Raw genomic sequence first — 24651 nt, forward strand, 5'->3', positions numbered from 1 at the left:
GAACTATTAAGATGTCCTATAACCTGTTACCGTAGTGTATAAAAAATTATTACAATCTTTACTCAGTGTTTCATGCAATTTAATAATATCATGGCCACGGCGTAGCTCAGGTAGTAGCGCATTTGCCTGCTGATCCGGAATTGCGCTCGGGCGTGAGTTCTATTCCCACTTGGACTGATTACCTGATTTGGTTTTTCCGAGGTTTTTCCCGACCGTAAGGCGAATGTCAGGCGATCTGTGGCGAATCCTTGATCTTATTTCGTCAAATACCATCTCGCTATCACTAATTCTATCGACGTTCAATAACCCAATAGTTGATACAGCGCCGTTAAATAACCAAGTAAAAAAATATGTCATAGCTCTCTTCATTAACAGAATGATGCAGCGCTGTCGTTTCATTCTGTTAATAATAAGATACAGTATCCCAAGTCATTGCACTGGTTGGGTAGCTATTTGTAAACATTGTGTCATTGTGTAGACTAAGTTGAGGTATAGTGCGATCGCCTACCGACCTAAAAGTAACTTTATTATCGGATTCTTCCCTGGACACTTTTGCGCCCTGTTACTAAGAAACAAAGAGTTTTCGGCATGTAGAACATTATTATTATTATTATTATTATTATTATTATTATTATTATTATTATTATTATTATTATTATTATTATTATTATTATTATTATTATTGAATATAGACAGAACATCTCACATTCGTTAAGTTTATCGCTCATAACCTAACATTTTAAAATCCGTTTTCCTCACAACTTAGACATTTTTTAGATAAATTTATGAAATTTTGCACGCAAGTGTACTTTTTACTAGGAAAAAAACTTGTCTTTAATACTGTTTTATCATATCAGGTTCTTGTTAGTAATTATTTATAAAAAAAAAATAAATTTTATAATTCATGGCAAAAAAATCACAAAAATGTTTCATATTTAAGCCTATATATTCAACTGATATGGGCAGGATTTGTTAACACATTCATTATGAATAAAATAAAGAATGAAATATTAAAACCTATTTCAAATTGTACTAGATATCAGAGAAACCAATTTTTCCTGCACAAATTGAACCCTCCCCCAATTAAAAATATAATTATCCTTAACAGTACAAGTTTTTTTTAATTGTAAAAATTCTTAATTAATATAGAAATTTTGTCTAATCACTATACCAAATTCCAGCACAAAATTAATTCAGGATATGTAGAAATTAATTTTTTTATTTTACTAAATTTATACTAGCGAAGGGTGTACACATCCCCTTAATCACCAGTGCACGTTAGACCTAAGATAAAAATATGCGTTAGGCTATTGAAAGGACGTAATTTATATCACCCTTCAGGAAATATAATACTGGAATAAGGGGTATTAAAATGTACTTACGCTCTAGATTCTTAGCATTGTTAATAAACTGAGTGTGGTGACGTTAACCTACATAGTTTTGTTGTTTGAATAGCGTCTCATAAATTCCCCGAAGCGGTGTTATACTCGAAGCCAATTGAGATGCAAATGAGGTCTTGTTCAATGTGCAGGAAATGGCTGAATTCTGAGGAACTGAACCCAGTGCTGCTGTGGTTCCGGAAGCAGCACCAGGAGATGGATTACCGGAACCAGCCCGATCCTCAGTTCCGGTACTACGTGTTCTGCGCTTCAGCATTGTTCCTCTGTATGGCAGCGATACAAGTGGCCACTTTGCCCAGGTGAGAACCTCTAATCTTTCATCTGACAAATCAACTGCATACTGTAAATAATTTTTACGCAGTACCATGGATATTCGCCAATTTACAGCTTTGTTTTTTGACGGTCTCTTATTGCTGCAAAGGTGCTTCAATTTTATACACAGGATATTCTGTAATATATTTGTAATGTACAAAGCGACTGTAAGGCCAGGTTTTTCATTCCACCGGATGATAGGCAAAATGCCTTTTTTAAACTGAGTGTATGTATGAAAGACCTATTAGAGATAAACACGTTTCCACACATTTAGGGACGATAGACCCAATTTTTATTTTGCCTTTTTTGCCTATTTTAGCTCCCGTTGCATATTTTAAGGTTAAATGCCTTTTTTAGCGTTCTTACGTCTTATTGTACATTTTCTATACTTTTAATGCATTTAAAATAAACCGCACATAAATTATATTAAAAAACAAAAAAGAACGGTTGTACAAATTAAAATATATATATTCACCTCACACAAATATTTAATGAGGATCTTATTCTCCAGCAATACATATGTTTCCAAGAAGTCGTAAACTTTTCTTCCCTACCGATTCCATCTTTTATGTCACTTAACAAAGATGTGTGAACAGTACAACCCTCAGTGTTCAGATCACTTTGGGTTTTACCAGCGAAAGAAAGGGGATGAGGGAAATATTAAACGATCGGTTTTTATTATCGTAATGATGTTTGGCTCCTTATATAGTTCATAAAGTTCAGCACTGTATCGTATTCTCCATTTATTGTTTACTTGCACTGGTCCAAAAATTGCTCTTAGTATTTTTCTCTCGAAGATATTTAATCTATCTATATCTTGTTTATTAAGGGTCCAAGTTTATGAGGCATAGATAAGCACTGGTCTAATCAAAGTTTTGTATATTTCTAATCAAAGTTTTGTATATTATGTTTTTACCTTTAATAGTTAATAGTTTAATGTGTCTTATGAGGCCATGATAACATCTATTTGCACAGAGTATTCTTTTCTTAATTTCAAGACTTATGTTATTTCCTTGATCAATCAAGGAACCCAGGTATGTAAAACTGTTTACGCACTCGAAGGTATAATGTCCAAAAAGAATATGATCAGGTGGATTGTTTATTCTTTTTGGATTAGCTATGGGCGAATCCAGAAATGCACATAGTGTGTTAGTTTGGGAGGCCGGAGGGAAAAAGACCTTTGGGGAGGCCGAAACGTAGATGGTAGGATAATATTAAAATGGATTTGAGGGAAGTGGGATATGATGAAAGAGACTGGATTAACCTTGCTCAGGATAGGGACTGATGGCGGGCCTATGTGAGGGCGGCATTGAGCCTGCGGGTTCCTTAAAAGCCATTTGTAAGTAATTATCATGTATTTAGTTTTCCCCTCATTAATTTGTAGTCCCATTTTCTTCGCTGATTTCTCCAGAGAGGTGAAGGCTTCACTCAGCGCCTTTGTAGGTCTGCAATGATATCTATGTCATTCGCATATGTATTTCTTATTTCTGTGCAAAATTAATTTTATTACTGCACAAATTGTGAATGACTGCACACTAAAAAGATCTGTCATTGATAAATCTCTGCCAATATAAAGAGAAGCCATCAACATACTTGAACTATAAGTATGGTACTCATAACTAGAGCCCGGATGTTTAGGAATTTATTTTGGTTAAAATAGGCAGTCATATAGTCACTAAAAATAGTAAAAATAGGCAGTCATATATGCACTAAAAATAGTAAAAATAGACAGTGAAATAGGCATTTATTATTCATGGAAACAGACAAAAAAATAAACAAATACTTCATAAACTATCCCATACGGTACTCACTTTCCTTGGTTACATGTCACAACAAGATGCTTTTTTAAGTTGTCAACTGTCATAGTGTCAGAGAAAACTTTTTTCATGGTGGAAAAAGATCTTTCTACTTCTACTGAAGTGATTGGAGGAAACTTAAAACAACTTATTTCAGAAGGACTGTCTCTACTTTCTTTCAGAGATCGATAAAAACCGACTGTATATTGTCTCAAAAAGAGGGATGTGAGAAGGAATTAGAGACTTCAAAGTACGAGTGACTTGTGCGTGCAAGCGACAACAGTAACGGGACCTAGAGACTTGCTTTTAAATGGGCTGGACATTTGCCAAGAATGGAAGACTCACGACCAGTTAAAAGAGTCTTTTTATATAATCCAGGAAGACAGGGGACTAGAGGAAGATCGAGAGCTAGATGGGAGGACGACATAGAAAAGGATCTAGGCCTAGTCTATATTAATTACTGTGCGTAACTTCGCAAGATAGAGCCTATGTGCCTGACATCTTTATGCAGCTAAAGCATAAAGGCGCAGGAAGAGGATGAACTAAGGGGAAAGACATTGAACATATGTAAGGACGGAGAAAGATTAAACAAACGCAAAGCGAGTTTCAGTTCTACAGAGACTCGGCAAATTTTAACCGAACATAAGGCCTCTGGCCTGTTTTCAACAGACTCGGCTATTTTAGTTTATGTGCTTCATTTTCACGTACTGATGGATGCCTAAGGAGTAGGGCGAAGTTGGTAGTATCTTGATATCCCCTCTCGTGTTCGAACATTACACGACTCTAATTTGGACATATAATCGTTGGACATGTGAGCAGTAGAAGAGCCGGCAGCACTCGTACCTGGCTGAGCGGCCTCCACGCGCTCGGCTTTCCGTCGTTTCCTGCACTTTCTGGTACGTTCAGCCCCAATCATAGCGGAATTTTACTCGGTTTCTTGATCCCCTCTATCGGTTTGAGCACGTTTCCTTAATTTCGACTTGGGTGAATCGGCCATTGTAACGCTACATTACGCTAATTTTCCGCTAAAATTTGTTTACTTAGAGTGAATCAGGGGAAGATGCCTTACTTTTTCTTTGATTGAAAATTTAAGATACTGTTCATTTAGTTTTTAATTTCATATTGAAATATCAAAGTCTGGAAGGTATTTTGAAACTATATTTTTGGTACAAAACAGAAAATATTGATTACCTTCTTTATATATACAGGTTTTCTTTTTACCTGTACTGTAAGCATCTTTCCCCGATAGGTTGAGTAAGATGGCAAATGCAATTAACACATTTACTGATATATGTAATTTACCTGAACTTGGTTAATACATGTATATAACAAAAATGACAATCTGAAGCTCATGGACACTTTCTCACTCGTTTATCACTACTTAGCAACACAGTCATTGCACAGATTTTATTGCTGTGTGCAAGACTCGTGAAATCACTTCTTGCACACAATGAATTCAATTCAGTACATTTTTTGTCATCATTATTTTTAGGCGGCGTTTAAGGGTACTGTAAGGAATCCCGTATGCTTGCGATGCTCTAAAACAGTTCATACCCCCTGTTATAACATGTTCCATCGCAAGTTGAAGACTCTCCTCAATCCATTGACCTCTATCAGACGACCTTACATAATGTTTACGCATTCCCTGCAATAAAACAAAAAAAGGGAGCAACAAGGTGCGATCTTACCCAAAAAGAAAGTGAGCATCTTCCCCAAGTATCGGGGTAAGATGCCTAGTGCTGTGACGCGGCCTAAAATGGCGGAACAAAGTCGTTGTTTGTTGGCAATACAAACTTTAGAATCTTTACTACGATATCCATTACAAAGGTTTGACAGTTATTACGAATTCAAGGATGTATTAAAATGTTAACATTCCTTTGCAATTATTTTATAGCAGAAAAATGAGCTGTTTTCTTGCTTTTCTTCCTTTCAAAACAAGAACACGTGGCGAAATGAGTTAGCTTCCACTCTACAGACATTCAACTGTCTCAGTGATCATGAAGACATGCGTGTGGAAGAATGTAAAACTACAAAGAAATAAGCATCTTCCCCCGATAGTCATCTCCCCCCGATTCACTCTACTCACAACACCCACACCGAACCTTCTGCTTAATCATCATTATTCGCCCGAAAAAAATAGGTTTATTTGAAAAACATGCAGTTTATTTTATCTAAGCCGTACAACGTGAAATAGTAGAGTTGATGATGCTAGAGCTTGTACAATAAAGTACTTTATTGAGGCTTCTGTTGTGTATACATTTTTATTAGTTGATATTAGAGGAATAAATGATAATAAATTAATTTCTAATCCTATTCATGCCCGTTTAATTACAGCGCCTTCTCGAAGTTGACTGTGCACCCGAAATTGTACTCTTGCTATCCATGTCTTCCCCACCTCTTGCGCGATACCTCTCCCATCCAGCACACCTTGTCGCGTAGTGAGGAATATGCCCCACACGTTTACACCTAATTGAACAAAATCCATCAGGAACTTTCTATTGTACTAACGCTTCAAACTCCTACCGAATTTCGTTACTCCAAATTTTCTAGCCTGCACCCCTATCGGTAGACCGATTTACAGGGTTTCCATAAAATAAGTAACTGTTTTCATGAAAACTATATAGTTCATGATATTTGTATTCATAAGACGATTGTACACTACAAACTCTCATACACACTCATTGGTTCCTTTCGACATGTCGCCCATTGATGTCCCTACACAATTCCCATCTGGACATGGTTTCATGGATAGTGGAAAGGGGCCCCGTCTTTTGGTAAACAGCAGTGTCTACGATACTATATTGCTCCAAGTGTGGCTGCAGAAACTCTGTCAGCATATCCAAGTAACAGGCACCAGTAATGCTCTTCTGTCTGAAAAAAAAAAAATGGTCCATAGATCTTTGTCTGCGTGATTCCCAACCACACATTGATCTTTAGACTGTCTCTGATATGCTCAATGAAATCCTTTGGAGGTTTGTCGGCCCAAATCCGACAGTAATGCCGGTTCACTTGTCCACTTACATGGAATGTTGCCTCATCACTGAACAACATGTGTGACATTAAATCATGAATCTCCACAGAATCCAGCAAATCTATGCTCATCACCATCCGTTCCGCAAGGACCTCTTCATGCGACTGGTGTAACACTTGCAAATGATATGCACGCTTCTTCAAGGTGAACTTCAGCACTTTGAACACTGTTGATTTCAGAATTTGCAATTAACTCGAAAGACAACGTACAGATTTAGGACTCCGTTCAGTTGACGCCCGTGTAGCGTCAATGTCAGCTGAGCTTGTGGAAGGTTGACATGGTCGAAACTCGACAGCAACATTGCCTGTTCGTTGAAACTTATTCAACAGCCTCCATATGGATTTATTCATTGGTCTATCCTTTCGAAATTTCCGTTGAAGCCGTCGTCGCAGCTCATCGTACGGAACACCCTGTAGACGCCATGTCACAACGGCAACGCGTTCAGCAATAGTCAACATTGTGCTTAGTGGTCAACCTATACTTATTTACGTACTTACTTACTTACCTACTTACTTACTTACTTACTTACTGGCTTTTAAGGAACCCGCAGGTTCATTGCCGCCCTCACATAAGCCCGCCATTGGTCCCTATCCTGAGCAAGATTAATCCATTCTCTATCATCATATCTCACCACCCTCAAATCCAATTGTATATTATCTTTCCATCTACGTCTCGGCCTCCCTAAAGGTCTTTTTCCCCCGGCCTCCCAACTAACACTCTATATGCATTTCTGGATTCGCCCATACGTACTACATGCCCATTTCAAACGTCGGGATTTAATGTTCCTAATTATGTCAGATGAAGAATACAATGCGTGCAGTTCTGTGTTGTGTAACTTTCTCCATTCTCCTATAACTTCATCCCTCTTAGCCCCAAATATTTTCCCAAGCACCTTATTCTCAAACACCCTTAACCTATGTTCCTCTCTCAAAGTGAAAGTTCCAGTTTCACAACCATAAAGAACAACCGGTAATATAACTGTTTTATAAATTCTAACTTTCAGATTTTTTGACAGCAGACTGGATGATAAAAGCTTCTCAACCGAATAACAGGCACTTCCCATATTTATTATGTGTTTAATTTTCTCCCGAGTATCATTTATATTTGTTACTGTTGCTCCAAGATATTTGAACTTCTCCACCTCTTCAAAAGATAAATTTCCAATTTTTATATTTCCATTTCGTACAATATTCTCGTCACGAGACATAATCATATAGTTTGTCTTTTCGGGATTTACTTCCAAACCTATCTCTTTACTTGCTTCCAGTAAAATTCCTGTGGTTTCCCTAATCGTTTCTGGATTTTCTCCTAACATATTCACGTAATCCGCATAGACAAGCAGCTGATGTAACCCGTTCAATTCCAAACCCTCTCTGTTATCCTGGACTTTCCTAATGGCATACTCCAGAGCAAAGTTAAAAAAATAAAGGTGATAGTGCATCTCCTTGCTTTAGCCCACAGTGAATTGGAAACGCATCAGACAGAAACTGACCTATACGTACTCTGCTGTACGTTTCACTGAGACACATTTTAATTAATCGAACTAGTTTCTTGGGAATACCAAATTCAATAAAAATATCATATAAAACTTTTTATTTTTATTATTTGTTTCTACCTCATTCAGTTTTTCCTTAATCTCTCGTTTTATTCCTAAGCGTACGATTTGCTTCCCGTAGTGGTCAACCTATAACAAAAACATTCGTAAGTTAGCGTAAATACGAAAGTTACTTATTTTATGGACAGTGTGTAAGACGTTGTCACGTCAAAAATTGTTAGCACGCATGGCGCTAAAAGTACGCACTTCTGTTCAGTCCATTTATGTGTTGTGCTCGCATTGCAGAACAGTGGTGCTGTGGGGCTCGTTCGGCGCGACACTGGTGTCGCTGCTCATCTTTCTGTATCTGTGCTGGCTGGACGGGTTCTGCCCGCACCATTCAACCGACAGCGCAACGCCTAACAGCGCTGGAAACACCGGAGACTTCGAGACAGGGCCGTGCGCCGACCAGGTGGTATCAAGCAGTCGTTGGATCCGCCTGGCCGTGTTCCTCATCTCCGTGCTGCTCATAGCGGCTTGTGCCGTCATCACGCTGGTGAGTATCTAATACACATCGTGTAGGGCTTGTAGAAAAAATCTGACGTCTGATACAGAAACTCTTGCATTTAATGTTGGAATGGAATTAAATTATCTGGAGGGGCACTATGACCTAGCACTGCGACCTTTTACGATCTATTGCGCTACCTCTGAAGCATTCCCAAACCCACATCGGCTGACTGTACTAAAGGCTAGTCCACAATAAACCGGAAACGGAAACGATAACGAGAACAAGAATGTAGAAATTGTTAAAATAAATTAATAATTTCAAGGGAAAAATTCTTCCGGAGCCGGGTATCGATCCCGGGACCTTTGACAGAACGTACCAACGCTCTTACCAACTGAGTTACCCAGGACCTTCACCCGACACCGTCTCAACTTTTCCTGGGTAGCTCAGTTGGTAAGAGCGTTGGTGCGTTCAGCCAAAGGTCCCAAGATCGATACCCGGCCCCGGAACAATTTTTCCCTTGAAATTATTCAAGTCTGCTTCACAGGGAGCTTTACCTGAAAGCTAGATTTGCATAATATATACGTCACTGTAGGTACGTTAACAGAAAACCACAATTTCAAGCCACACAGAGTTTGTGTGCACCCGATGTGGGTTTCTGGCGTCTTGTCAGCCCATTCGAGTTATGTGGACATAAAGGAAAAAGTTAAGACGGTGTCGGGTGAATTTCCGGGTAGCTCAGTTGGTAAGAGCGTTGGTGCGTTTAGCCAAAGGTCCCGAGTTCGATACCTGGCCCCGGAACAATTTTTCCCTTGTAATTATTCACGTCTGCTTCATAGGGAGCTTTACCTGGAAGCTACATTTGTATGTTAAAATGAGTGTATTTAAATGTGAGCATTCACAATTAATAAGAAGCTTGCCGGAACCCGGGAACGAGGTTAGCGAAATTTTAACTTTGTCGTTCTCGTTTCCGATCACAGTCTACTAGATTCATTCTGTTATTATCAAGAAGCTATTTGATCGTCGTATATTTTCTAGCAAGGAGACCGTGACATAGCTTTCATTCATTGCTTGTAACTAACCCAGAAATTCAGTACAATCACTTTCAATATATGCTACATGTATATGGAATCATACTACTACGTGAATTCAATTCTTAAGTATTCCGTGCCATAAATTTTGAAGCTGGTTAACCTGTGTTTATATTGGCTGTCTTGTATCATGAGAGAACGCCATTGGTCAATTATAAACAAATGACACCATAATGCGTAATATCGACTTTACATATGGATATGCATAACCGTTTCCGTTCTCGGTTTATTATGAATAAAAAATCGTCATGCTCACGCCCTCCGCTTCCCGTTCTCTGCCTGGTTCTTGTTCCCGGTTTATAGTAGACCAGCCTTAAGGTTCGCTACGTACTCAGTTTCTAGCAGACAACCCCACTCATCCCTAGGCCAGTCCTCTCCGTGCGTCGTCAGCCGGCGTTCGGGGAATACTATGGAATGATGACGAAATGGAGGAATGTTGACGGAATGATGTAGATGCCTAATATGGGGAAACGGGAGAACCCAGAGAAAACCCGCAATTAACCACTAGTCGGTGTCTGCCGACATGCAGTTGCCCTCGGGCGTGAGTTCGATTCCCGCTTGGGCAGATTACCTGGTTGGGTTTTTTCCGGTTTTCCCCAACCGTAAGGCGAATGTCAGGTAATGTATGGCGAATCCTTGGCCTCATGTCGCCAAATACCATCTCGCTATCACCAATCCCATCGACGCTAAATAACCCAATAGCTGATACAGCGTTGGTAAATAACCAATTAAGAAAAAAACAACTGCAACCTTGTCCGCCGTAAGTCAATGAAATGAAAAATCCCAGGCCTAGCCGGTAATCGAACCCGGATCGCCTGCGTGCCAGGCTGAAGCTCTGACCACTCGGTTATCGCAAGGGAAGCATTTTATATTACATTCAAACAAGTTCGATATGTGCACCCCCAGTGGCATGGCAGATGTCCAAAATGTACTCGACCTCCTGCCAGATATTCAGCGACATCATGTCTAGTCCGCAAATGAACTGAAGGATGGCTTTGATCAGTGTTGCCAAAACTCTCAAAGAAAAAATAACCAACTTTAATTTTGAATATAGCTAAACTGCTATACTAACAATGTTAAACGGTTTAATTTTAGTAGCTAAATTAATAGGAAAATATAGTTTAACACTATGTTTTAATATAAAATATAGAAATTGTAGTAGCTAAATACTGTAGATAAGTAAAAAGCTTAGATCTAGATATAAAATAACTAAGTTGGCAACACTCCCATCGACATGGACGACCACGATGTGACATTTTCATAAACTGCCATGAATATCATCACTATACAGGATGTTAAAAAAAAGTATCCAATATTCAAGGAGGCGATAGTATGCATCAAAACAAGAAAATAATGTCTAATAAATATGGGTCCTATAACGCCTACTTTCTGAGATCTGAACACTTGTTCATAGGAGGTGCTCAATTTGACGTCCATTCATGTTAATGCATTTCTCTGCCCTACAATACAGAAGACTACCAGATAATCATACTGTAGTTGACACCCTTGGCATGGAATAATGATACGTCGCAAGGAATACTGAAAACAGAAGTCTGGTTGCGGATATGAGCGGGGTTCAGCAGAGATGATGATGTGAATTTTCGTACTCAGCATGTGTAGGCTGATTAAAATCCCCATGCAGTTGAAGAAACAAGGTATCAGCGTATGGGTAGGCGTTCGTGGTAATAGATTGATAGGGCCATACGTACTACTACAGAGATTAACTGGGGATCGTTATCAAGAGTTTCTTATCAACGTATTAAAACAAATTTTAAAGAGTGCGTGATTCCTTACACCGAAGGTCAGAGGAATGTATTACAGTGAATGGGCGTCACATTGAGCACCTCCTATGAACAAGTATTCAGATCTCAGAAAGTATGTGTTGTAGGACCCATGTTTATTAGAAATGATTTTCTTGTTTTAATGCATACTAGCACCTCCTAAAATATTGGATACGTTTTTCTTAACACCCAGTATATACCGGTACGAGAACTTTCAATCGAAATCTCATACAACTAAAGTCATAAAATGTTTGTAATGTTAAATCTACAAGTCGGACAACGATTATACGATTTTATTAGATCCAATCAGACCAACGAAGTCGAAAACTTTATATTCTGGCCTATAATCTTCTACCTGACAGCTTTGCGTGATCTTGGTAGCGAGAGATGCGACGTTGGCATAGTTATCACTAGGTTAGGTTAGGTTACGAGAGGGGGGGTCTTTCAGGAGTCTTAAAAGCCTCCTGAACGTCAGTATAAAAGGCTTATTGTGCATCCCCATTGGAATGGACTCTAGCATTGTCTTCCAAAATCTGTTCCTTGGACTACCAACAGTATTTTGGCTCCAACATTAGTGGCCATTCCTAAATTTTCCCTTGTTATGAAAAGGGAAACTCTTTTCCACTCTAGGAGTGGATAGTCATACAGGATATGTGAGGCAGTTTCTTCCTCCTGTTTGCACATTCGACAGATGGGTTCCTCTTTATAGAGTCCCACTGTGCGTAGGTGTTTCCTGAAGTGATCATGACCAGTAATTAATGCAACTACGCTTCTCATTCCTCTTCTGTCCAATTTGAGCAGAGATAAGGAGAGAGAGTTGTTTGGACCTAAGACCAGTTTTCTGTCCAGCTTTTGTCCAGGATAGGATTGCCACCTAATTTGGTGTCTTTCCTTAATCCATGTCTTAACCGAGGTTTTGGCAGTGAGTAAATAGTGACCACTACACTGCAACTGACTTAGGCGGAGTTTGTAATTCTGTTCCGTAATTCAGATGGCAATTTATTATGTAACTCTGTTCTTTATTACTGCCCTCTTAGAGAGGCCTAAAGTTTTTTATGTCCGCTATATTACATTAACTGCAGGAATGGAGGAACATCCATATATACAGACAAATTCCTTCTCCTGTTCGTAAAATTGATGAGTGAGCATCAATTATTCTGACGCCTGACTTTTTACGCACAGTATTCTCACAACACGAGTTATAATTTTCTGACCGACGTCTTTTTTACGACTTTTTACAGCAGCGCAACGATTTATTTATAACTTTATAACGCAAACACACAAACTACACACGTGGTAGTAACATCATCTAGCAAACCAACAACACAACAGCGTTCCGCGTAGCAGCTGGAGTAGGTGATAGAAAATGCTACGTACGTTGATTGATTCAGAAGGCTACCGCACGGCAGACAGCAGTCTTCAACTTTTTCATAGGAGGTGCAAAGTTACAACGGCATGGGCAAAGAAAGCGTGGTACAAAGTTTTGTGATTACATTATCCAACGACGGCCGGTGACCGAAATCCTCGGTGAGGCCTGATGTAACTAGTTTAATTAGGCTATCTCCCATACAAAATGTTTATTATTGATACTTTATTATGATTGACATTATTATTATTATTGTTATTATTATTATTATTATTATTATTATTATTATTATTTTCATCATCATCATCATTAATGAAGAATAATAACATGTCATTCACAAAATAAATAAGTTGCTACTTATGTTGTGAGTTTGTTTTAGTAACTGTTTAAGTTTTATTCTGTTCTCTCTCTCTCTCCCTCTCTCTCTCTCTCTCTCTCTCTCTCTCTCTCTCTCTCTCCCCCTTTTTTCTAAACATCGATGAAGTTAAGGAATGACTATAGAACTGTCAATAGGGAAAGGGATGAAAATATACTTTCTTTATCAATTAATTTAATTTTTATTTAATTGTTTATTTATCATGAATTTATTACTTACTGAATTTTATTTACTGCTTATTTATTTATTTATTTATTTATTTATTTATTTATTTATTTATTTATTTATTTATTTATTTATTTATTTATTTATTTATTTATTTATGTACTAATTTATATATTTATTTATTTATCAATTTACTTACTCATCTATTTATTTATTTTTTAAATTTATTTATTTACTTATTCATTTATTTATTCATTTCATTTATTAATTCAGTATTTATTTCTTCTTCTTATTCTTCCTTTTCTTTCACTTGCAGTTCTGGGTACCAATCCCTGTTGTGCGATTACAAAATATATTGATCTGTACATCGGCAAATATTTATTTATTTATTTATTTATTTATTTATTTATTTATTTATTTATTTATTTATTTATTTATTTATTTATTTATTTATTTATTTATTTATTATATATACATATATAATTTATTTGTTTGTTTGTTTGTTTGTGTCTTTCGTTAGTTTGTTCCTTCGTTCATTCATTCATTCAATATACTCGTATTTATTGAAAGCATAAAAATTATACTAAATTATACTGACTTCTCTCTCACTCCACACAGCGAAAGAATAGGTGTCAGTTGTCGACAAATCCATTCTGTATTTTGTCAATGAAATTTGACATGAATTTGATATGAAAAATGCCGTATTACAAGTATATGACTTTTAACATTTTCTCGTTAATTTTAGAAAGGAAGAACGTTGGGTTTTTAATTGTCGTCATGGACTTAAAATTAGAGGAAAATGCAGTCGGAATCAATTCCATGAGTGAATAAATTGGCAGGAAGAAAAGAGTTTTCCAATCTCCGGTTTATCCTTCATTCAATTCGGGCTCAAATTTTCTCATTATTTTGGTCAGCCCTCGACTACACAATCTATCAATTAAAAATCAATTAACTTGTTACAAAAAATAGGAAGTAATTATAGCGTTAAAAGTGATTTATTTACCTCCGTTCAGAAACTCATTTCTGCTCCTTCACAATAATACTGGTTAGACTGGAAAATGAAATAACGGATTGCGGTTATTTGAGGAATTATGTCAGGTGAACAAAGACATTAATTTCTGTTTTTAATAGGAATGTGCTCCGGTTACTAGATACGAACACAATAAATTTATACAAGGAAAATTCTCAACTTGCGTTTCATTTCCTCAACAGGTGGAGGTAGATGCAGACTTCGCGCCAGATGATATTCCAACGCCATCTGTACAGAACAACGGAAGTTTCATCCTCTCTTTAGAATCAATGCCTGTAGATGACACCGTTTCCTACAATGTTCCGGTTTGTATGACATTGATTGCAACTTTAACAATGACAACTTTGAATTATATTTTAAGCTTTTTAATGCTTGAAATATTCCTGCTTTTTAGTTTCTGACATGTCTATACAGAATAAATTACCTATTAAATAATTATTTTGTTAAAATACATAGGTGTGTTTTATTTTTGTCTTCCAGAGTTTTGTAACAACTGATTTAAGGGGTTACATACACCTTCCACCCTTACAAATTTATATGTTTTATAAATTTTATTTCTGCACATTCTTAAGCTCTATTCTGATGAAATTTTATATGCTTCATGTCCGAATATTGCTCCTCAATCTAAAAAAAGAATTGCCTAACATAAAATGTTTTTGCAATTGTGGATTTTCAAAATTTTTTGTTTTGCCATTTGTATCAAACTGCTCTTTAAAAAGTTAATCCCAAAATTTTAATTTTTTTTTAAGGTAACATTTATATTAACAAGCCCTAGCTCAGTGGTTAGAATATCTACACTGTAAGAACAAGAAAAAATGTTCTTCATATATTTAAGTTTTTAAGAACTTATTCATTGGATTTCTTTTTTTAATTTCTGTCAGTGGCGGTTCCTCGGGGGAGGGAAGGGAGGAATGTCCTCCTCACATTTTCTTCTTTTGAAAGTAAATACCAAATAAAATATGTGCCTTGAAATTCGAGGAAGATTCGATAATTTTTAAGTTCACAGCTATAAGAAAAACTCGGTTGATCGAGTTTTAAACGACGCGCGCTCATGTGTTGTAGAAAACTGTGAGAAAGATGCGAGATTGTCTGTGTGGAGGAAAGGCACTCCATTCCTCCTCTACTGCAGTTAACACACATAGACAACAGAGCACTAGCGGCCAGAGAAAGAAGCAGAGTATTAAAGCAAGTAAATGAACGGAGAGGGAGGAGATCCTTCTCTGAATCAGTCATGGGCGGGAAATAGAAACCGACTGGTCGTGCAGCAAGCTCGCTACCGCTGCCACCTAACGATGTTGCATTCAACCGGACTATAACACATCTAGGAGGAGATACAACAAAAACAGTTTTAACGCAACGCTATGAAAGATACCATGTAAACTTTTTTAAAATTATAAATCAAAAATATTATTCATTGCACTTTATATAGGTTTGAACTTTATATGGTTTGAAACTTTCGTGGTTATTTGAAAGTTAAAGTCAGGTTTATGTAAAACAAAGAGGAAGTAGTTTTACGTAGTTGGCCCCTGAAATTCACTTCTATTCATTGTTTACTAGACAGGGCAACAGCGAAGTTGTCAGTTTTGTACAAAAATATTTGGAACTGAAAGTAGGTACTCCAAACTACATCATTTTTAACATAAAAAATTAATCGGCCACCGGCAGCTTTGAACAATAATGATAGTATGACTTTACAAGAACTGACATTATTCAAACGCATGTGACACTGAACTTTTAAAATGTACATGTGGCAACACAGACCACGTGGGTGGGTGCAGTGTTCTCGATTTCCTCAGATTATTTCCCATTCCCATTTCCATTTCCGTAAAACGGTTCCGGTTACGAGTTAGTAGCTAGTCTCTTCCAACACGTGTGATGCTGTAGTGTGCTCGAAAAATGCTACGAGGTTGTGAATTTCCTTGTAATTGTTAATTTGTGCAATAATTATTCAACAATGAATGGAAGTGAAAACATAATATATTTTGGACAATTTAGGAAACTCAGTTTACAAGAACAGATTATTGCTATACAGAAGGGAAGGCCAACCCCTACACTACCTGGTCTTATATGTATGCATGTAGGCTAATTTGTAGAATGTTTCATTCAAGAAGGTGTCATTTAGTGCTGTTAACTTCTTTCCTCCTTTTAAGAAATATGCAGGAGCCGCCACTGATTTCTGTTGAAGATAGATTAAAGATTACTGTAAGCTACAGTTTGTTAATCTTACTGAGAAAAATTTGATGCAATTATCTATAAAAAAAAATTGTGAAAGAAACGATTTAAACAATTCTGCAAAATACAGTTTTGTGGAAATAACTACAATATTACATATTGCTGCTGATACTATGTTTGCATGACAGTATATTTTAATGTATAACTTGGTCAATTTTATGACTACCGTGAAATTTTTTTCCACAAAAAAGTTTATATTAAATCACTATAAGAAATATTAAAAATCAATTTTCTTGATCCTCGAAGGTATGAGAAAATGAGCGATACAGATTGCTGGCTGGTATTGTGTTTGAATGGCAGGACATTTTAATGCATAACTTGATCACTTTTATAGATATTTTAAAAAGGCATGACTTACGTGATCAGGTAGGATAAAGTTTGTTACACTCACTCTGAGAACACATTATCAAGCTATCATCAATAGACAAAAGTCTGTACAAGAAATCTCTGAATATTTTTTTCCTACTTCTTTACTGTATTAATATTTAGGATTTACCTTAGCAGACTAGTTTAAAAGTCTTTTTTTGGTAGTTTAATCAGTGATTTATAAGTGTTAAAAGTGTATGTAGAAAAATGAATTTTTTATCTTCACTATGTCACTATGTATTTATTAACATTCCATGGTATTCGTACATTGCTTCACAGCTAGAATATGGAACGAGTCAAAAAATTTAATACTACTATAAAGTCTTAATTTATAGTCACAGTCTAGTTGAAATATATACAGAAGAGGTTTACAATACAACACAACGTTTTAGTATCAATTTCATGAAGTGTTGTTGAATGTCATGAATTCATCTACAGAATAGAAGACGTGAAAAATTAGGTAGGCTACTTCTTTAATTTGGCCCTAAATAATCTTACGTTTTGAGTTTAATTTTTTATATCCATAGGGAGGCTATTAAAAATGTTTACTGCCATATGCACTCCTTTTTGATAGCACTATAGACTTGCCAATGGAATATGAAAGTCTTTTTTTGACTGTGAACTGTTGAATTAGTTACAAAGTTTCCACGACTACATATAAGGAAGATTATTAATGAAAAAAATATACTGATAAGCCATGGGCATTATTTGTAGTTTTTTGACAATAGTCCTACACGATTTCCTAGATTTGGGACCTACTATTATTCTAATTACTCTTTTTTGTAGTACAGTAGGAATATATTGTTATTATCTATGGAATTTCCCGAGAATATTATTCCAAAATTCATTACCGAGTGAAAGTATGCAAAGTTTATTGTTTTTACTATCTTTTGCATAGATCTAATAGCAAAACAAGCTGAATTTAGTGGGGTGGGGAGGGGGATTTCTTTAATATGATTTTCCCAATTTAACACATTATCGATTTTTAAGCCAAGAAATTTTGTTGTTGTTTCTGTTAGGAACCTATTGTTAATTATTGCGCTTGTAATTTGAGAAGTTGAATTTGGACAGGATTTAATGCTATATTCACTATCCTTCTAGCCCGCACTTTTCTCTTTTCCATAAAATATCTTCCTTTTTCGTAAGTTCAAAAACTGAAAATTAGTGTAGTAGAATTGTTGCAGCTTCCTTTTACTCTTAAGAATAGTGCCACTATCCTAAATACTTAACAAGGACTCTGATATCAGTCACAGATAGTAGTAAATACAAGTTTAAAACGAAATGGAATGCATTAATGTAATTCTTAAAGAGAGACTGTATTAATTGTTAATTGTTTACATTTGATTTATGAATTTAATACAAATTTTAGTACTTAGTTTGCTTGTGAAATAAAATTACATGTGTTTTAAGTGCAGCTTTTTCTTTCCAGTCATACTTGTATAGTTCTGCTCTGTCCCTTGCGACCATATCCGTGTTCCTCCGGGTTGGCTTCCTCCTGAAGCTGACTCTGATGCTGGCTGTCACCATATTCCATCTGACACTGTATGGGGGCCTCCAGATGATAACCACTTACTATTCCAAAAGGCATGACGGCTTTGAGGAGCTTCCTCACCAGTTCAAGACAGCACTGCTTCTCGTTGTGCTATTAGTTCTGCTCCATGTACTGGATCGCCAAATTGAGTTCACCTCACGTACAGACTTTCTCTGGAAGGCCAAGCTAAAAGTGGAACAAGAAGAGGTGGAGACCATGAGGGGCATAAACAAGATTCTTCTTGAAAACATACTGCCTGCTCATGTGGCAGAGCATTTTCTAGACAAGAGAAATACTCAGGTATGATTATTGGTTTTTAACATCTCTATATAAATGGCTATATAATCATAGTCTAGTATATACATTCACGAAGCTCAATACGTAGTAAATATGCATCCATAGATAGTTGCTAACCACTAGGATCGCTACTATCGCCTCATTACAAACAATGCGAAATAGTACCAGCACAGTCTATTGTTCCTAGCACCTTCACAACTCAATCTTCGAGACTGTACTAGACTGTGATATAACCTTACATTGCTCTTCAAGCAGGGTCATGTAAAACTACATCTACACTGAAGGAGCCTTGCTTATCGCGTGGTGATTGGGTAGTCGCCTGGATGAGTAATCCAAGTAAACAAACGTCCACCAGTTAGCATATCCAATCATAAAGTGAGTGGGTCCGGGTTAAAATCCTGGTTGGAACAAGTTACCTGGTTGGGGTTTTTCCGAGGTTTCTCCCCCAACCACTTAAAGCAGAATTGCAGGGTAAATTTGGCGTTGGACCTCGGACTCATTTTGCCTTGATTAATTTTAACTTCATGTATCATCTTCAATAGATGTAGCAGACGTGGTACCATGATTCTCTTACAGATGTCATCTGTCTGGGGAGCTGCATAGATCCCGTGAAGACGGAGGTCTTTCACAGCGGACTACTGTAGACCAGGGAGCTACCAGAGTTGTGTAGCTCCCTCGGACAGATGTCAGAATGGTGACTCACGATATCTACGGTGCTACAATCTTCAGGTCAATGTAGAATGCTCAAGTGATATTTCTTTTTGTTTTATTAACTTTTTCTGTTTTCATCATCAGGCTAGTGACTTATGATATTATTTAGTTTATGATTTCGAAATAATGGAATTTCATTACTTTTTTAGTAATATAACTAATATTTTTCAGCTTAATATCTTATAAGACTCAGAAAAAAAAGACATAAAAGTAGCTTCTTTGAAGAGGGAAAAACTATTTATTTGTTTTGGTTCCTAATATCTTCAAATACCCAAGCTTCAGGGGCATACACAAGGAGGGGCTTGCCAGGTTTAACCCCCACCCCACTTGAAGCTAAAAAAATTAAATATATTTCAATGTATTTAATTGTTTCCATGGATTTTCCTGTTATGTAGAGTGTCCTACCTATTACTGTATATGCAAATAACTCTTGACTAAATATACGGTACATATATACGATTACGATTATTGTGTAAGTGTAATAATGACACAAGCATTTTTTATTATACAAAATTAAACGAAAGTTAAAATTTGTTAAGAATTGGATGGCTTTGGAAAAATTATGTTTCAAACATTTTATAAGGATATTCATGAATATATTCTATTAGAACATAGTATAATATTAATAAATATACTGTAACATAATAATCTATAATAATAATAATAATAATAATAATAATAATAATAATAATAATAATAATAATACATCTGTAACCAATATTTTGTGAGGAGGGGATTTTAGTTATCCCTGGCAGGGATGTTAATATGAATTTATGATAGGGGGAATAACTTTCCAACGGGGGGGGGGGAGAATCTCCCCATCCCCCCGTTAATTCGCATACTGCAAATAAGGAATGTCCGAGGAAACTGGCCTGCTACTAATATAAATACATGAAGGAATTTTACACATTTTATTAAATCAATAGTCTTCAATAAAATGCAATTCAGTTTAATACTTCATCTCTAATTTATAATTCATTGTAACCTGTCTGTAATTATAATTAATTGTAACCTGTACTTTGTCTGCTAACACCAATTTAATATTTCTTATCCCACGTTAAATTGTAGTGCATAATAAAAGAGAACCTCAAACATATAATTACTTTGCAATGGGCATGTTACGAAAGAAAAAAAAATACACAGACACTGTTGACATACATAGAGTATGTGTGTGCATAGGCGGCACTGCCCCCCAAACTTGTCTGAACTCTTTTTTTTTTTTTTTTCATTAGAAAATAGTGAATTCAAAGGATTTTTCTTGCTTTGGTTTCTGGTCTTAAATTGACGAATTACTGTCTTCAGATCATGTGTCTGGACTGTAATATTTATTTTACATTTCTGAATGTATAAGAATTCCTATACCTCGTTTGAGGAATGGAAGCACTGTAATGTTTCTTTTGTAACAGCCTGTACTCATGTGTTAGAAGTCTGCAGGTGTTCAGGTCGCCACTTGGAGAAATATGAATAACTTCTTCTTCTTTCCCTTGGTTTAACCTTTCCCTTTTAGGTTCTAATTACACGACCCAAGCCACCTGGGCAATATGAATAACATACTGCAGAAAAAAGAAAAGTAATCCCGATATAATGAGTAAACTTAATGACGAGAGATTAAGTAAAGTAATTAGAATTTACATTCTTTCGAAAAAAATTCCAGAAGAAAAAATTTTAAAAATTGTCCGTTTTCTTGATTGCGTTTATTTTTCTAGAAATAAACAATAATTTTTTCTCGTAAAAATTTTAATTGTTCAATTTTTCCAATAATGGATTACATTCTCCAACCCCTATTTTTTCTTCTTTTTTTATAATGAAAAATCGTTAAAAAATGGAATGAATATTTCTTTGTTATTTTCACTTCATATGATATCTTCAGAAAGATAAGCTTCAATATAAAAAAGTTTCTTTTAGCACTGTTGCATAGTGTTATTGATATACAACATGTGTTTGTGTATGAGAGAGAAAAATAGGGAGATTATTTTAAGTTATGCCCTATTATAATTTGTAGTAGACCTACAGTTCAAGCCCTATACAACTCGGTCCGAAATATTGCGGATATGGATGTAACACTGTAAGAAACATGTCCCCCGAAAATATCTTTATTAAATATAATCATATTCCGATATACCGATACTGTACCAGGGTCAAGCTATAATAGGGGGAGAAGGTAAATAATGTCCTCCATAACCTTGTTATATCGAGATTCTATGGTTTTGCTTTGGTCTCCCCCCCCCCCCCCAAGGAAACTGTTCTCTCTCCGCCTATGTGTATGTGAATATCTGGAGGAGACACATGTGAAGTGTATGTATTGGGGGAAGCGTGGGCTATGTGTTGATATGTTTGAGTCCATATGCCTTACATATACCAATTTTACTTTTTAATTACTCTTCTGAGGTCATGTTTGTTTCATCTTTAGGAGCTGTATCATGAGCGCTATAGCTGCATTGCTGTCATGTTTGCTTCAATACCCAATTACAAGGAGTTTTATGATGAAAACGATGTCAATAAGCAAGGACTTGAATGTCTTCGATTACTCAATGAAATCATCTGTGATTTTGACAAGGTGAGAATTTTAAGTCTTTACTATAAGTAGGCCCTACAAGTTGCTTTTGACAAATATTTTCTTAAAGAAGGGAAAATATGTAACAGTATTGTGCATGCCTTATTGTTGCGTTCTTGTTCTTTATACTGAATGCAGCAATCTTATAATGTTCCTTGCATAATCACCCATTCAATTTTAAATATTATAAACATAACATTTAGGAGCATTTCTGTGCTAAATTCAATATTTCCTGTCTCAAATGAAAATATAGGAAGCACAACATATTAGTATAAGAAAAACAATATTTATATAGAATCTATGGTGTCATTCAGTCAGTTTGCCCAAATCACTTCTTAAATATGTCGCAGTTCGTAGAATTGGATGTTAAATGCTTTAAAAATGAGCTTTGTTATGGAAAGGAAGAATATTAATTCAACATGAAATTCTCCAGCTTTTTAGTAGCCTACCACAGTAAACATAATGCAAAATAAACTATAATACGGCTCGAAGCGAAGCTTTAGATCTTTTTTTTTTTTTTTCAGTAATGGCAATAACGCTACATCTAAGGAAAGTTAAATAGATGATGCAGTAGTTGATGTTTCGGAAAGTGAAAAGTTAATAAATTTAGGGTTAAAAGAGTCTGTATTTCGCCGGACATGTCCTGCTTTTCAGTGTGTCCTGCGTCCGGTCAGGCATTGTATAAAATCAGATACTGTTCTGTTTTCCCTTTCATTTGTTTTGAATGGACCAAAGAGTAAAACCATCTGTGTTTGGAATCCATTAGTAGAATTTTGTTTATAAAATTTAATTTAAGACAGCTATCTTGTATGAATTTCCACAAGTATTTACTGGGTGGCAAACAACATTGCTGCTTAAACAAATTGATTTAATTATAGTTTGAGACAAATCATAACGTCCTCGTCCCACTCACCGGCTGAAGGCAGCTCAACTTTCACAGTGATTTTTACAATGAAGAGTAATTGTGAGAGAAGGGTTGCCTTTTGTTCACTGATATTTACAGTAGGAAGTAGACTACTTCCTGGAATTAAAGACATTATATTTTGTAAACAACTTTATCAGAGAAGTATCAGAAAATTAAACAAGTATAAGCTTGTTTATAATCTGTACAGTTAATTTAATTAATAATTAACATTTTTGTATCAATTTTACTATCTACTAACACTAAGAATCTATCTTATTGTATAGCTATAATACTGAAAGTAAGTGTCACGTCATCAGGTCCTGTTTTTTTTTTAATCCTCCTTTTCATATTTTTCATCTGTAACCCTAAATAAACTTGATGTGATAGAGGATAATATAGAGTAAGGGAATGTGCAGATGCACCTTCTGATATTTGTCGATGTGGTCAGATATTCAAAGCTAGTTAGTGTTTTGAATATTCTGTACCCCCCTCCGACATGACACGAGTCACCATTTGTGAGTTTTTAAATTACTCTACACATAATTCTACAATAGTATGTCACATTGCAGTTTCTCTTTATTTGTATTTGCTTACTTATTTGATATATTTAGTAATAAGCAGAGAGAAGTCGTTATTAAAAAAATTAGGATGAAACTACTATATAGAATTATATTTGGCTGAATGTAGAGAATCAAATATAATTGTAATCCTTTAAGATATATGCATGCATGCATGCACAGAATAAAAAAAAAACAGCAGCATTGTTGTACAGGTGTGCTCTTGGTGTATTCGCTGTAAGTTGTACACTAAAACCTGAGTAAATGTAGTAAACGCCTGAAATACAGTGTGTGCCAAAGAATATAATTATTACCGGTAGTTCTTTCTTTAGCTCCTCCTGTTTATATTTTACAATTCATTTTGTTTTCAGATAAATCTAATTCAATATAATAAAATGTTTTAAGTTCAATCAATAAGATTTATCTATTTTGCAAATATTTTATTTGTGTTTATGGTATGATGATGGTGAAATTTATATTTCAGTAAATGTTTTGACTACTTACATATTATGAGAGCAAAAGAAAATAACTGTTTTTTCAATAAAAAGTTATAGGTCATTCGTTATCTCGTGAAACCAAAGCTCACAGTAGGTAAAAACGTTATTGTGGGGGTAAGTGAGCTAGCTAGCTGCAAGTGGAGGCATAGCGAGGAAGGGAAGCTTCTCAGTCCACTTTCTTCTTCTCCTTACAGTCAAGTAGGTTTCATGAGATAACAAATGGCCTATATTCTTGTTGACTGCCAGAGCTTTTATAACTTTTGGCTGATATCCATATCATATTCCTGTTCAGACCATAAGTCGCTTCTTGAAATTAGTCAAATTTACAGTTGTGTAAACTTAGTCATGATATACTTTAAAGGTTGAAGTACGCAAATGCTGTCTAGAAAATCTAGCTGATTCCTTAATACAGCAAACCTGTTTCATAACGTTGTCTTGTTCACAGCTTCTATTGAAACCAAAATTCAGTGGAATTGAAAAGATCAAAACGATTGGAAGCACATACATGTTGGCATCTGGGCTTCGGCCAGGAAAAGAAGATGGAGCTGGAGTGAGTACCGGTATATTAAATAAATGGGTTTAGAAATTGCTCACAAACTTTCAACTTACTTTATT

The 24651-nt window shown here is 35.9% G+C and overlaps 1 protein-coding gene across 4 annotated transcripts in view; it reads left to right on the forward strand.

Moving 5' to 3' along the window:
- Positions 1-24651, forward strand: part of Ac76E (adenylate cyclase type 2 Ac76E) — a 1046273-nt gene that overhangs the window by 997089 nt on the left and 24533 nt on the right. For all 4 annotated transcript variants that reach the window (XR_011335836.1, XM_069845293.1, XM_069845295.1 and 1 more), the window contains exons 15-20: positions 1532-1699; positions 8380-8629; positions 14570-14692; positions 18415-18816; positions 21935-22081; positions 24482-24586. Coding sequence is in view for 3 of the 4 variants with exons in the window: in XM_069845293.1 (XP_069701394.1) it covers positions 1532-1699; positions 8380-8629; positions 14570-14692; positions 18415-18816; positions 21935-22081; positions 24482-24586 (1195 nt within the window). In the remaining variant the exon portion in view is untranslated. The remainder of the gene's footprint in view (positions 1-1531; positions 1700-8379; positions 8630-14569; positions 14693-18414; positions 18817-21934; positions 22082-24481; positions 24587-24651) is intronic.

This window comes from Periplaneta americana, chromosome 14, assembly GCF_040183065.1.
Source record: "Periplaneta americana isolate PAMFEO1 chromosome 14, P.americana_PAMFEO1_priV1, whole genome shotgun sequence".
Lineage (NCBI taxonomy): Eukaryota > Metazoa > Arthropoda > Insecta > Blattodea > Blattidae > Periplaneta > Periplaneta americana.